The sequence below is a fragment of the Synchiropus splendidus genome, chromosome 8 (assembly GCF_027744825.2).
Source record: "Synchiropus splendidus isolate RoL2022-P1 chromosome 8, RoL_Sspl_1.0, whole genome shotgun sequence".
Lineage (NCBI taxonomy): Eukaryota > Metazoa > Chordata > Actinopteri > Syngnathiformes > Callionymidae > Synchiropus > Synchiropus splendidus.
Window position 1 is genome coordinate 17,169,921 of NC_071341.1, and position 15,857 is coordinate 17,185,777.

The 15,857-nt window shown below is 44.4% G+C and overlaps 1 protein-coding gene across 1 annotated transcript in view; it reads left to right on the top strand.

Moving 5' to 3' along the window:
- The window catches only part of cog6 (component of oligomeric golgi complex 6), a 31,678-nt gene that overhangs the window by 6,151 nt on the left and 9,670 nt on the right, over nt 1–15,857 (top strand). The window contains exons 5-16 of the mRNA XM_053873304.1: nt 7,331–7,442; nt 7,786–7,868; nt 7,961–8,031; nt 8,552–8,645; nt 9,935–10,063; nt 11,133–11,224; nt 11,318–11,382; nt 11,449–11,540; nt 11,607–11,724; nt 13,449–13,580; nt 14,284–14,451; nt 14,780–14,887. Of these exons, the coding sequence (XP_053729279.1) occupies nt 7,331–7,442; nt 7,786–7,868; nt 7,961–8,031; nt 8,552–8,645; nt 9,935–10,063; nt 11,133–11,224; nt 11,318–11,382; nt 11,449–11,540; nt 11,607–11,724; nt 13,449–13,580; nt 14,284–14,451; nt 14,780–14,887 (1,264 nt within the window). The remainder of the gene's footprint in view (nt 1–7,330; nt 7,443–7,785; nt 7,869–7,960; nt 8,032–8,551; nt 8,646–9,934; nt 10,064–11,132; nt 11,225–11,317; nt 11,383–11,448; nt 11,541–11,606; nt 11,725–13,448; nt 13,581–14,283; nt 14,452–14,779; nt 14,888–15,857) is intronic.

The window sequence follows — 15,857 nt, forward strand, 5'->3', positions numbered from 1 at the left end:
GGAGGATTTTGGACAATGCTGTATTTTCTGTTTCCATTCACACATTTCCCAGCAACTGTCTGTCTCATTATTGTCCCGTTGACACACATGATCGCGCCACGGCGCTATCTGAGCTCGTCAGCTGAGTCAGGACAGTAGTTTACGGGGCTGCACAGATGCTGGAGATGTGTGTTTACCCAGCAGAACAGAACTGTCCTCAAGTGTTTGCCATCTTATCAGCCCCTGGCACCATGTCATTTGTCAGCTCTAATGAAACGGAAAGGCTCAGCAGATTGCCTATAGTGCGCCGACCCAAAAGGTGGAAGAGGCGAGCCAATGAGGGTAAACGAACCGTGTTTGTCTGCCGGCTTGCAGACCTTTTGTTTGGCGACACACCCGCACGCACACACAAGTCAGTTGTCTATAAAGAGTCAGCTAGTCGACACTACCAAATGTAATCCAGAGCACATCTCTTGCTCGAGGTGATGTTTGCGTTACAGTGACATGTTATCATGTAGCACAAGTCGAGGCGTTGCACGAACGGAAGTATTTTGACTCTGAGCTTACACAAAAGAGGTCATTATATTTTGCTGCTGGCCTCTTTGGCTTCATGCCAACACACCACAGTTAAAATTTACCTGCGTAAGAGTCGTCGTTTGAAATGTGAAGACCGTTTTACTCATAAATCACTCATTTACTGATGCAAAGTCCTGTATTTACCTCTTGATTTACTTGCTTGATTGTCGACTACGTACCTCACGATACTATTAACAGAGTAAAACATTGGACAGTAGCTATGAGGGTTTGGCCTTTGTTCCAGGTGCTTGATGGGCCCAAGTGGCAAGATTGATGTTACATTCTTGTCTCTAATCTACAGTCTACTTTTAGTGTAGTTGTGTAAGACTTAAATAAGAGCCCCCCCGCCCCAACCCTTCTTTCACAATTCCATAGTTTCTCCCTGACCTTGGTTGTGATAGTCGGGAGATCATGACTGCACTGATGTGTTGTCAAAATCTGCTTCTGAGTGTTGTTTGATCCTAAAACATCCAGTGTGAAATGCTTTAGACTGACAAACAAGATCTTAAATAGAAGTGACAACGATTGAAAAGTGTGTGTGGTTTTTGTTTGCATGGACAGCGGCGGCTCAGCTGAGCGATCACTGGCGCGTTGATAACTAACTGCTCTACAAAATGCTAGATTTCCCGAAGCTTTGAAGCGCCTCAGGAATAGATTTAAATGACTGCTCGACTCAACTTCTGAGCCGAGTTACACACCTGATTTATTTGCTGCGCAATGAAGCAGCCCGTTTCTGTGTGCATGTTTTACCAGCCAAAACAATATCCTGTTAATCCTATTTTCGTCTTATCTGGGAGCGAAGATTGAAGCTCTCTGCTGAAAGGAAATTGACTCAGAGTCAAACCAAATTTATACTTTGCCTTTTACCGATGTTTGCGATGAACTTCGCCAGCTTAGAGAATTATGATGTTTGTGTGGGTGATCCGTTTTGACTGTTGTTGATGAGCTTGTGCTTCTGCTCAAATCATTTCGAGACAAAATCAATTGTTGCAGAATTGGAGCTCGCACACAAAGCGATCCACGCACTCTCGACTGGTCATTGTTTGACTCTTTTGTCGTATTAGGATGTGAAATTTCATCCTGTCATGTCATATTATGTAACAGGCCTTTTATTGTGAGCTGCGTTTCCTCACCAGGAGTCCACATTCTCCAGTTTACTCCTTCTCAGTGGTATTCAGTAATTACAGTCTTGAGAGGCATGTGTTATGTCCTGGCAGTTGTGTATGCGTCCCCCCTTATTCCTCCTGGAGCAATTCCCAGGAGCCACCACGGTTCACCTCGTCGTGGCGCGTGGAGCCCGTCGGTTTGTTGTGATTTACATCCCAAAAGCTGCAGCTCAGTCACTCCTGAATGCGCCGTGATGCGGAAAAATCGGATGCATTACTTATCTTTTAGAGGCCAGGGGTTTGTCCTGTGGTGCTCTTGTATCAACCAAATATTCCAGTCGAGGAGCAGAGGAAAAAGTTCACACATAAACACATGATGTTCTGCTGAGAAAGAAGAAATTGATTCTCTTAAGAGGAGTCTTATCGCTCTGGAAACAGACTGGAAATGTCAAAATAGATGTCACAGCTGGAACTTCAGTTTTTTTTGTTCTACTTTGACCGGAGTGGAGTCGGGCTGCAGCAATCAGCTATTTATTTTCCAAGGTAAATATGGCTCTAAGAAGATACAGGATGATGAGTTGGTTTTTATTTCATCGGGTCATGATGAGACTGCTCTCATCTTTTGGGGGGAAAAGCCATTGTAGATTTGGAAGTGTTGCTAATCCAAACAGTCTGATTGAAGCTAATGGAGACGTTATTGATGCTGGTAGGTGTAGCGTGTAGAAGGGTCCACGATTGACAGCTCAGGTAACACCTTTGTCCTCTATGGAGTCCATGACTGAACCCTCCCTTTGTGAACTTCCACATCTCCATTGGGTCACTGCATACAAGATGGCTGACATCACCATGAAACATTCTCAGACGTGTCCTCCTGACACTGAAGGACCTCAGTGTCACCAGCAGGTGGAGACAGTTTTGTCTTGTGGTTCTTGTTTGTTTAGGTCAGGGGTCGGGAACCTATGGCTCGGGCTCTTTCGACAAGGCATCTGACTCTTTGAACAGCTCTCTGACGCCAGAGCTCGAAATACTGTGACAACTAAGTGCAGACTTAATTCCAAATTATCCATCATGTTCGGCCACTATAATTATAAGTGATGTAAAGTAGCATGAGAGGTGCCATCACTGTCAACGAAATGCATTGTCTTGCTCCCTATCTAGTCCTGCTTCTTCATCCCACTTCTTTTCTGTTCCTATCCAGTTGACTGGTTGTGGAGGCGGAACCATGTTTCAATGGTGTCATGGGAACTGTTTAGGTCACCGTAACTGAGATTATTAATAGAGTGATGGGATCAATGCAGCCTTTTAATACAGTCATACACTGAAGACTTCTGATGGTCTGAAGTGTTTCAGCAAGTCTGTCTGCCTATCTGTCTATCCATCGAAAATTGAATGTTAAGATTACAGCCCAGGTTGAGCTGGGTTCTGAAAAGCGATGACTGAGCCGACATTCTAGTCATGGATGTATCTCCAACTAATTCTGCCAGAATTCCACATTTATCACATTTTAATCAGAGTTGCATTTAATTACAACCGTACAAAAGACTGACAAAAATACGACACAATATTGATTTGTATTTGTCATTCACACAAGTGTAAAATACATGCCAGTTTTTTTTCTATGTTGCATGTGACCCATTTAGTCGACAGATTAAAAAGGATGTAAGATTATTGAGAACATCCAGAGCCAAATCAATTTCATGTCTCATAAATAGTCTGCGTGTGTTTCCACATACAGAAGCTCGTCTGATGGATTTACAGTTCACAACAGATTATCCAATTAGATTTTGTAAATGTCTTGAGCAGAGATTTGCATATCGGTGATGAATATTTGTCTCCCTCGGAGCCGGCTGCTGGAGGATGTTGTGTGTGTTGACACGGAGAGAGATTTCTCCACTCCTGCTTCACTGGCTTTGATTCATCGCATCATTAGCCTTATTTTTACTCACGTGCCACTCTCTCGCTCATCTGTTGCTTCCTGACAGATTGACAATATTACAAGAAATTTTGAAACAGCAATCCAGAGACCTTTCTGCGACGCAGCTCAAATTAAAAGCAAATTTTCGGCAAACTCGCAGACAGCGAAGCAGAAAACTTAAATCGTCCCTGTAATCATTAAAAGCACTAATGAGACACCGGGATCGTTTGACTCAGTGTAATGATAATCAAGATAAATGTCTAATAATGACTAATCTTATAACCATGGCTCTGCAGGCTGCAGGGCAACTGGAGAAAAGGCACGCCTGTGCAATGCCATTTGGATGGTAGATTGTGCGTAAAATAAATGTTAGCGATTTAAATTTGACCATTAATAACCTCTTAACTTTCATTGTCATGGGATGACTTAGAATTTGTTTATTTGTTTCATTGTTTTTAGAGATCTCATTCTTTAAATGCACTAAGCCTAGGCAATATGGCCGAAAAATAAAATCTGCATATATATATATTCTCTTAATTGTTTTTAATACTCTTGTCACTTATTTCTGGACCTGTGAATACTTTTTTTAATTGTAATAAATGCACAAATATTACTAAATAAATGTGAATAAACTTGAATTTATTTCTGAATACTGAACATTTTACTGAACAACTCCCTTAAAAGACTCAGTCAGACTAGTTTGGTGAGCTTTTCATTTATTCACCACATTTCAACTTGCTTGTGAGCTATTGCTGTGATGCACTGATCCACATCCAAATAACCATTAGTTTTCGTAATATCGCCAACAACCAACGGTCACTGCTGTTGTGAGTATGAACATTGCATATGCATCTGCTGTTGCGTGGTTCTGACACTGAAAACGATGTCAGAACGCGCTGAACAGAGAGCGTTCAACTGATAGGATGGTAGTGGTTGGATGGACCCCCAGTCTCTGGAAACAGCACATCCAACTCACTCGCTGACAGCAGCAGAGCTGCACTCAGCCGCTTCACCGTGTCTACACATTTTTTTAATGCAACGGCTCAGCCAACTAGCCTTATAGCTTGTTAGCACTAGCCATGTTAGCTCAAGAAAATCGATATATGGCCCAGGCCTACCATGTGCTTATCAGTTTCGTTTTTCTTTTCCGCACATGTGCAACTCACCACAGACCATGAGAAGAAATGGTTTCAGGTCATATGTATGGGAATATTGTTTTCCAAACTCTCGTCTTGAGCAATAAAAATTAAATTAAATTTAATGTTGAGAATTATTTTTACTATTTTCTTTACTATTTACCATGCTTAACATACCAACTTGTCCTTGTTGTCTGTGACCAGTTGTTAGTGGCAGCCCTAGATTTTGTAAACATGGGTATAGTGCGAAATTCTCATTTGTGTGTAGTGGTGTGAAATTTCTCCTCTTGCTGAGGACTGTGCTACGAGATATGATGACGTCATGACTATTCAAGTGATACCATTTGATGACTTATTTAATAGTCGACTACTGGTCACAAGACCTTCAAATCAAAGTCTCAGAAATGAAGTACAGTAGTAGACCAGATGCCAAGTTGTTCACTGAGCTTTAAATCACGAATCATTTTATGAATCTTTACATTGATTCTCACTCAGACGCTTATCACTCTTGTTATTATGGCTGTTAACTGCTCCAGCTGGAAGGAAGTAGAACCCTCTTGATGACACCTCAGAGCATCTAACGTTTGAGCCGGAATGTTTCCGTGAATAACCTGCATTATTATGGTGAAACCTCTCAGCATGAGACTAATTTCATCCTCAGGATGCTCAGTGACAACTCGACTTTGCTGAGTCAGACCGTTTACACTTGTAAACCCTCTTTTCATATAACATGAATAAGTATTCGCAGTGAGGAGTGGAGACAAGGGGAAGGTGCTTTCTTCTTGTTTGTGTCAGTGATTGCTCCGTGAGTGATGCAGCCAGCTGGCAGTGATCAATATCATTGCTCTTCTCAGGCCTGTGAGTGAGCAAATTAATGGCCGGGTTCTGCCAAGCTGCCGTCTTCGGCGTGTCGTGATAAAGTCCAAACTCATAAAGTAGGGGGGATGGCCGAGGCCTCCTTGAGGAGCACGACTCTGCGAGGTCCGACTCATGGAAGCTTGCTGCAGATTTACTGCCCAGCCCCTCTCAGTCGGCTCAGTTCGGGCAATAGTCCGGCACTAGACAATAGTGGGCTTTAATCCTGCGTCCATACAGCCTGGTGATTTAGTGACCCAGCCTTGTCTCTATGGGAGTGAGTCTAGATGGGGGACTCCTCTGTCAGAGTGTTCTCTTTCACTTGGGCGGTTGCCATGGCAGCTCTTGTGTGCAGAGTCCTTATGACACTGATGGAGATCTATGCTGACCTGATGTCTCTTTCTTCTCCATTTACGGTCGAACTTCCGAATCTGATTGCGTTACCGTGTGTTTCCGTGTGCTTGTTGTGGAGCGACATCGGCCCCTGCTGGTGGCTTCAGCACATTACACCGTGTGCTGCGCTCGTACTGCGAGAGTCAGTCGAGTCAGTTAAACCTTCATTAATTATTGAATACAGCTATAAACATTCTCCATAATTCTGTCATCATCTCCTAATGGGTTCAGATAATTCTCCAGGATGTACTGCTCGGGTGTGGTTTCATGAAATGGTTGAAAATAAATTTTAAATATCTGCAGGTGAAAGAAGCTTGAAAACAAAAGGTAACTATTTAATAAGATGTAGTTCAGCACTATATCAGCCTCATGGAAAAATTCTCACTCGCATAGCTTAAGTAATTGAACGCACAATTAAAGAAGGAGTTTTGATTTATTAGTATGTTTTTCTCTGATACTTTTTAATAGGCGTTTTTTCTGTGAGAAACTTATTTTCAGTTTCACTTATATTCATTTATAATAATTCTTAGTGTATTTTGCTTGGGTAGTATTTAATCCATAATTATTCTCACATAAAAACATAGTCATTGATTTAAAGTCACAATTATTTCCCATCTATTCTCTGTCTCTTCTGATGCACACTCCTAAGTCTCTAAAGAAGACATCATTGGAGTAGCCACTACTGTCCTGTAAACCTTTTCCTTTGCTGATGTCACGAGTCCCCCTTTACCTAAACCAGTGCTTCTCAATTATTTTCTGTTGCGCCCACCCCTCAAGAAGAAGTAAACGTTTCGCAACCCCCAACTCTCCACCACTTCTGTAAATAGTATCATTTGTCTATAAAATTAATGTAAGTACACCTTTGCATAACATTGTGTCCTTGTCAACATTAAAGAAAAGAAGAAAAAAGACTAATATAGATCAATGAACGATAAAGTACTGCTATAATAACATTATTTTCGTCTGTAACACAAAAAACTTAAAGTGCATCAATTTGTCTGAAATAAAAAAAAAAAAACCACGAGTGGATGAGCAATTACACTTTATTCTAGTATTCCAAAAAAGTATGTTCCACGCCCCCCTCACCCACAGAGGGGCCCGCCCCACTATTTGAGAAGCACTGATCTAAACAATGAAACAATCTAAGAACAAATGACAAATCTCCTCTTTGTATGCCAAACTGACCTATCTTCTACATCCTGATCCTGATTTTCTGCAGGCGGCCAAACATGAAAGTCATTCAAGCAATAATAGAAACAAAAACAGACAGTTAGAGATTAAACATTGAACATTCCATCTTTATGCATCAAATCTTCCCTGCCACTTATATTAACACAGTGACTTCACTGCACCCCTCCTCCCTCCCTCAGTCACCGGCTGGAGGTGAGAGCTCAGGTGGCGCAGGCCTTCCTCGGCAAGTTCCAGCTGTCTAACGAGGAGAAGGCGGCGCTGCGAACGGCGAGGGATGGACCCGTTACTGAGGTAATCACTGAGACTGGTGTAATTGCTGTAAACTCTCCCATCTGCTGCAGTAACACAAGGCTCTGGCCGCGGACCTTGTGTGGATGTCTGTTTACTGGCCACAAGTTATTTTTCAGCTTAAAGTTTCATTATTGTGGAACACAGACACGAAGAACATAGGACACAAACTACTCAAGGCACACGGATGGACTCATATACGTACAAGAAGCATCATCAGAAATCACATATAAGGACACAGAATCACGGCAAACACCCTCAAAATACAGAAGAAGATGGAGAAACGAAATACTTGAGGCATTTGAACTCATTTTGTGGCTTTCCACCCACACTTGTGTGTCTGCAGGACTTCTTCAGAGCTCTGTGCAGAGTGAAGAACATCCACGAAGATGTTAAGATCCTCCTGCGGACCAACCAGCAGACAGCAGGGTGAAGACGACACACACACGTTCAATAGGTGGCCTGAGGGCTGTTGACTCTTTGTGGCCGCTGGGGTGTAATGTGTGCGCTTGCTTGCCCAGACTGGAGATCATGGAGCAGATGGCCAACTTGCAGGCGGCGTCTTACGAGCAGCTCTATCGCTGGGCCCAGAGTACGTGAGGTCCATCACACACACACACACACACACACACACACACACACACACACACACACACACACACACACACACACACACACACACACACACACACACACACACACACACACACACACACACACACACACACACACACACACACACACACACACACACACACACACACACACACACACACGGGCGAGGTTGAGCTGAGTCACCAGGCCAGGGTGAAGTGATGCTTTGTCAATGGACGAATAAAGTTTAATCCCCTCTCAAGAGATTTTTTAATAATCTCTAAATATTGTCAAAGATGGATAAACAAACCAAAAACTGCTTTTTGTCAAAATCCTTTCAAGTATTTATCCTAAGTCTATAAACCTTGTGCGGTTTGTCTTGACCCGGTTATGCTGTGGGAGATGGAAATGAGCTAACATCACCTCCCTCACCTCAAATGTCTTCAAAGTGAATTCAGGTTTAGTTGTTAAACACCTGGAGTGTTTCTAAGCGACAGGGATTTTTTGGTTTGTTGCAGATGAATGCAGAGGTCTGACCCAGGAGACGTGTGACATCAGCCCGGTGCTGACCCAGGCCATGGAGGCCCTTCAGGACCGTCCTGTCCTCTACAAGTAAGATGTTCTGGCGTGATGCTTATAGAGCAGTTGGCCATGCTGCAGCCTAACTGCAAGATGGTTGTGGGTTGGATTTCTGACTGAGAGACACTGTGTTCTGCCTAGTGTGTGTTCCTCCTTCCTTGAGTGCATTTCCACCAGGTGCTCTGGTTTCTTCCCACTGTGCAAAGCTTAATGGTTGTCCATGTGTGAGTAGTCTCTTCTGACTGCTCATGGTGTCTCCTCCTCTTAACCCTGGATAGCTGGGAAAGACTCAAGCTAACCTGTCCTCACAGAAAGGGAATAAAACAAAGAAAATGAATGAAATAATTAATCAATCAATATGTTATAATGGTGCTTCTTCGATGTCTTGTTGCTGCTTCTTTCACCTATACGACTGTGTCCGTCTTTCTTCTTTTCTATTTTTTTTTCATTTTCCTTTTTACCAAATTTTTCAACTTTTTTTCTGATTTCTTATAATAATATTTAGTGTTAGTATAAAGACAAAATGGAGGTGCCGGCTGAAAGAAGGTTAGACAAAAGGAGTTCAAGAAAAGGGGAGGTGTGACTGGAGAGGATGAAGAAGACAGGTGAAGGAGGAAGCAGCTAACTTTCTGTGGCAACACCTGACTGGAAATGCTGAAGGACTAAGACGATATTTCTATGGTTTATCATTCATTTTTTCTAATTGGCGTCTTACTTTCGTGTAATCTGTTCCTTCCTGCTTTATCACATTTTTTATTCAGCTTTTAACAGTTTCTTATTTGACTATTTACCTTCTGTCTTCCTTTTCCTCTTATTAATTATAATCATCCATTAATTGACTATAAACTAACCTCTTCAGATCTTTATATAAACTGAGTCTGGACTTCCTGACTAGCCTCAAACAACAGTCCCACTATTTGGTGTGGGAAAATGAATCCTCTCCTTGGTGAGCACAGGTTGCTGCAAAACAGACTCACTTCCTGGGGTTTACTGTGAGTTTAACACTCAGGAAGATTTCACACGTTACTCAGGGATTAGTTATATCTGTCAGTTCCTCCTTGTGTCAGAGCTCCGCTTCTTGGAACCGCACCTGTGTCAGTGCCGAGAAAAGTCTCCAAGGTCGGCGGCAGGCCGGGGATGTTGAGGCTGCCACTGTTCCCAGAATCTTAATTCGCCACTATCTTGTGTTTAGTCTGACAAAAAGCTGAGCGCTGCCAAGTAATCAAAACAACCGCAGCGACGATCTGGACCGTTGTGTTTTTTTTTCCCACTGAACTTGTGCACACAAAAACGTTCTGGCAACCAACACTCCTCTTTTCCAGGTACGTGCTGGACGAGTTTGGAACTGCACGCAGGAACGCAGTGGTGCGAGGGTTCATCGACGCCCTCACGCGCGGTGGGCCGGGCGGAACCCCCCGCCCGATTGAGATGCACTCACATGACCCAATGAGGTAATGGTTCAGTTCCTCTATGTGTTCCAGAAACTTTGTAATGGAGAATATTCATTATGTGACAAACTCTGCAGAGATCACAAATTGACAATCAAAGATGTCTGTGTTGTGTTTGGCTGATGGTGTATGAGTATGTCGAGTATGTTTACTGCCGCCTGGTTCGGTGGAGTCAGGGTGTGTGCAGGTTATTGTTAAGTGTTTTGTGGATCATCCAGTAGATGACCAAGTTCTGATACTGTTCTGATAGTGCTGCATAAATGGGTTCAATTATTGGAGGGGTAGTCGAAACACTTGCCACCGTGCCTCAAGTTGAGTAGCTGCAGAGCCATACCAATGCTTTGGGTCTTTATTTTGAGATCAATGGAGCGTGAGAGAGGGACGATCGTGCGACGCGCACCTCCTTGTGTGCACGATAGCTGGATCAGATGGCTGGTGTTGAGGGTTGTGCACTGTTCACCTTTGTGTGAAACTTTATTTTCAGCTTTGGGTGTTTACTATCTGTGACAAACAGTGTCAGTAGTGGGATGGTGAAGTCTTCCAATTGAATACATGTGATTTAATTGTGAATTATTTATATGAGATATTCAGTACCTGCTGGGTGAAGAGCGCTGTCAAATGAAACAGCAGAAATCAGTGAACACAGCCTGTGATAATTTGGCCAAGTCGATATTTCAGCCTTCGTTTTCCTGACCACAGTTGTTTCCTGCAGACAAACAGAAGTTGATTATACGCCTGTTATGTCCTGAAGTGTGTGAGAGTGTCTGCGCTTCCTGCAACGCCTCATCCCTGTCTGCTTGCGCTGGCCCCGGAGCCAAATGGGAGATTTTCTCAGAATATCTGCCACGTTTGGAACACCAAATCACCTCCACTTTATAGGGCGGCAATTCTCAGAACATCAAGTGCCTCTCTCACCCCGATTCATCCTCGAACAAACACACACGCGCACACACATACAAATTGTGATTTTTCTCCATTATGTAATTCGCCGAACTGTTTGTGTGAAACATGACCACCTCATATTGGTGGTCAGCTGTTCAGTGTTATCCAACCTGGCTTGTTGCTCCCTCAGGTATGTGGGGGACATGTTGGCGTGGCTACATCAGGCTGCTGCTTCTGAGAGGGAACATCTAGAAGCACTGCTCAAACAAGTCACCACGCCAGGTGAAGCTTTGGTCACACTCGGTGACTCTGCTTGTGCGCGACCGAGTCCAAACTAAACATTATTACTAAACACTTTATTTTCTGGATCTGCAGGGGTGGCGGAGGACATGCAGGAGTTGGTGGGACACATCACTGAGGGCGTCTGCAGGCCTCTTAAAGTGAGAATGAATCTGATGCCAGTTTGTCTCTGATCATGTTGTCTGATCATGTGACCGCCCGTGAAGGTTCGGATCGAGCAGGTGATTGTGGCTGAGCCCGGTGCCGTCCTGCTGTACAAGCTGTCCAACCTGCTGAAGTTCTACCACCACACCGTCAGGTTGCACCTCAAAACACAGCTGTACAATTGTCTCTTCACCAGAGCTAATGACCCCGATCTCCTCAGCTCCATCATCGGAACCAGTGTGGCCTCGCTGCTCATGACTGTTGATGAAATGCACGTCCTGAGCAAGAAGATGTTCTTCAACAGCCTGAGCCTTCACGCCAGTCGACTCATGGACAAGGTGAAGCTTTTATTTTGAGTTCGTCACACGCAGGGAGAATTGTGGTTTCGGTTTCATAACCAACTAATTCAGACAAAACAGCGACTCCAGCACAGAGTCTGACCTTCAGAGTGAAAGTGCAGGTTTTTCCATGACGGCGTGGGACAAAACAAAAGTACCAGGGAAAAAATAAAGACGTGTTCACATCCCTCCGAGAGTTTCACTCTCATTGTCCTGCTGCTGCGGTTGACTGTTTACACATTCCTTTCACTAAAGCGCTCACTCACACACCTCCTTCGGCCACCTTAAAAATAAGACTCTAAATAAGGTACAGGCTGATTTCGAGCTGTTCAGTGCTACTGGACCAGAGGTTGTGACTTTTTTTATTGCCCCCTAGAATTTAGCTCTTTCCCTGTAGAATGCTGCACTATGCTGTTCTCTGTATTAACAAACATATCCTGGTAAAATATTGAATTAAACTTGATTCACATTTATGTATAAAAGCATCACATGAAGTGTCGTGGGTCTGCAGCTGCAACTCAAGTTCGTCAGAGGTCACATATAAAGAGGACAAACCTTTATTTCGCTCCCACTTGACAGTAAGCATATAACAGCAACTCTGTTGGTCCACGCTGCTGAGCCCATCATATACTTCTCTTTGTATCCAGCCAGGCTCTCAATATGGAGCCTGAGATGATCAGCTTCCATGTACCTTGGCAGAGTATATAGCATCGTGTTCTTCCCTCTTGGTTAATTGTTGCTTTTGTCGTGTGATTCTCTCCTCTGTCTCACCCGAGGACTTTGGCGGTTTCCTGTCATTGAGTTTGAACTTCCTTGCACTGTGTGGCAACCTTCTTCACCATGTCCTCTCTCCGTTTGCACCTTTCTTTCTTTACATCCTTCACTTCTGAATGAATCCATTTCTCCAAACTCCGCTCCACCGACAAGGTTTTTTCCAAGTCGCTTGCTTGCAGTTTGGCAGTTGTGTCGATGTACAACCTCTCACAAGCTCACTGATGTTTAATGTGATTTTCTGCTCTCAGTAATCACACTTTAGTTCTTGGAAAACTTTAGACAAACAGATGAAGTTACAGCGCTAACATCTAGTGAACTGAGCAGTCTTGCTATAAGAATGAGGAACTCACTGCTTTACCTGAAAAGTAACAAAGTCAAGGAGCAGACAGATGTTCTTGACGTTCGCTCCTAGCTGATGATTTAATGTAACCCCTACCAACAGGTACATGCTCTGGTTGGACGCCTCGCCTCTTAAACCCAACAGCTCTATTTTCTGAAACCACTTAAGGTCCGGAACATTCAGCCAGCTCCAAAATGACAGCAACTGCTCACAAAACAGCCCGACTTGTTAACTGTGGGAGTCAAATCGACATCTAAATATATGTCCAGCGCCTGCTCTTCTCGCCACGCTGCGGTCCGCGTCCCGATCAATATCAGTTACAAGAATTAGCCGTGTAGCCGGGTGTTAATCAGATCATCAGCCCCTCTGGGTTTTGGTGTCAATTTGATCTAATAGCAGGAACACCGACTTCTCATGATTTGCTCCATTAGTCAGGCAGAGAGAGTCTCGCTCGGTCTCGGCTCCAGCGGCGGATTAAAAACACTCCTCTGCTGCCGCCTCTGCAACTGTTGTTGGTGTTCTGGTAAATGCTTTGATTATGCTTGAAGAAGTGCTGCGAGGCTGGTGTTCTTCATTATTCTAACTCCACGGTTCTTCTCACACCTGCCAGGTGGAGCTGCCCCCTGCTGACCTGGGTCCCACTGCATCCCTGACACAGACTCTGTCCCTCCTCAGAGAGGTCCTCGCCTCTCACGACTCTTCTGTGGTCCCTCTGGATGCCCGCCAGGCCGACTTTGCCCAGGTAACTTGTCCCTTACTCGTCCTCTGAAGTCAGTTTGCAGGGTGTCTTTCTGAGTGGGCTTTGAGAATGAACATCTCAAGTCTGGAAGTGCTTGCTGTCTTTCTGCTTGCGACCTCCCTCAGAGCAGCACGTTCCTCTCCCTTCAAGCTTGTGTTCTCATGACAGACATGCAATCTTTCTTGCTCAATGGGAGGGTTACCTGATCTTTTCTTCAGACTTCTGTATTGCAGTGCTGAAGAGCTATTTGTGCGCTAAGGTGTAGTACTTGACTCACCACTTGCACCTGAATAGTTGCTGGCATAGATCCACCAGAGTCCCCCAAGTCTTAGGTCATGTTCAAACAGTCGGTCAGTCTGCTGGAACAGTGCGATCGCACTACATTGTGTTGGGTGTGAATGTGATCTCGCGGCGATCCATGGCTAAGCTCCAGATCAGTCTCCCATTCCTTTTATTGAGATTAAAAATGTAATTCCCTCATCTGACAATTTCACTCTTGTTCTGGTGTGTTGTTTTGAGAAGCATGTACTCAGACTTGCTGGTTCTCACTCTGCCTGTGTCTCTTTCTCAAGCTGAAGGAAGGCCAAACATATGTCCAAGTCTGATGTTAGGACTCTTCAGTTTGCCTGAGTGAACCTGAGCAGTGAAAGCATCCAGCGTTACTAAAAGTTGTCTAACATCTCCCACATTTCCCCTCCCTCTTTAGGTCCTGTCCTGCATTCTGGACCCCCTCCTGCAGCTCTGCACAGTGTCAGCCAGCAATCTGGGCACCGCCGACATGGCCACCTACATGGTCAACTCACTCTACGTCATGAAGACGACTCTGGCGCTTTTCGAGTTCACCGACAAGAGGCTGGAGATGCTGGAGTTCCAGGTCAGACCTTGCCCAACTCCTCGCTCTAATGTGACCCCGATATTCAAATCCCAGGCGAAGAGAGAGAATGACATCATCATCGCAGCGAATAAAAAAAAAAACCCTCCAGTCGTCTCAGCTCTTGGGAAATCTAATTATTCCATTCAGGAGATGAACTCAAGTGTCTGATCAAGAGGATGCATGAAAGCCGTCTCTTCCATGCTCACTATTGTTCGTGTTCGTCCACCGCTCTTCTTTTTTCATGGAGAGTGGACGTGTCATCATCAGTAGCTCAGCAATTCCTTTGTGTTTAATAGCCGGCTCTCCCCCTCTTTTCTCCCTCCTGCAGATCGAAGCTCATCTGGACACGCTGATCAACGAGCAGGCGTCCTATGTGCTGACCAGAGCCGGGCTGAGCTACATCTACAACTGTGTCCAGCAGCATAGCGCCGAGCAGGTCTCACATGGCTCTCAAACTCACACACTTCATCACTTGAATCGGAGGGTCAGGCGGTGTGGCTCCACAAGAGTCACACATTTTCTGCTTCAGATTAGATTGGATGGCCTTTATTCTTCCGTCATGGTTGTCATTTCAAATTAACTTTATATATTGGCCCAAATTAATTTGTCTTATCTTCTTTGTATTTGTATTGGTGATCCGAAAAATTATCGGCGCCATGGAGGTTTTTCTTTTGTTTGTTTGTTTGATTCGTTGCACCGCTAGTGAGCTAGCATACATGATTCTTAAGTCACCTCCCACATGGTTTATGTCATGCTTAAGTACAGATGTTTAAAATAACGAGTGAAATACGAATGACTGCTGCAGTGCCTTATGAGACTTGCCATATAAGTGACACCAAAGTCACCCTCCTTCCACCACTGGTGAGTAAGGCTCAAAAATACTCCCTGTGGCTGACGATCTCGTGGTATCACTTTTATTTCTTCAAATTAAAAGCTCTTGTCCTGGCTGCGACTGGTGGAGCTGACGGTCGGCCATAGTTGAGGTTTATCATGCGAGTCTTCAGAACCCGGGGTCACATCAGGACACGCCACCACACCCTGCTGTCCCGCTGAGGTCCTGCACACGACGCAGCTCCCCGGGTGGCCTGGTTTCCCTTAAATACTGAGATTTCTCCTATCCGTTCACACATGACAGCATCCAGATGTCAAAATAAAATCCTGGAGTCAAATCCCGGTCTCACCAGCTGAACTTTCACCATCCACTTTTCATCCCTGTAATTTTCTGCGTCATGCAAATGAGATAACAATGATCAGGAACCAGCCACTCCGCCAGCCAGCGGTTCACTGATGGACTTGTAGATCCGTCATGTGTTTGCTCATGTGGCCATATGCTCATAAAACGGTGCTCTAGTTGCGACCCTTAAACGACATTGCAGCGTTTTTATGTCTGTAATTTAGTCGTTGAA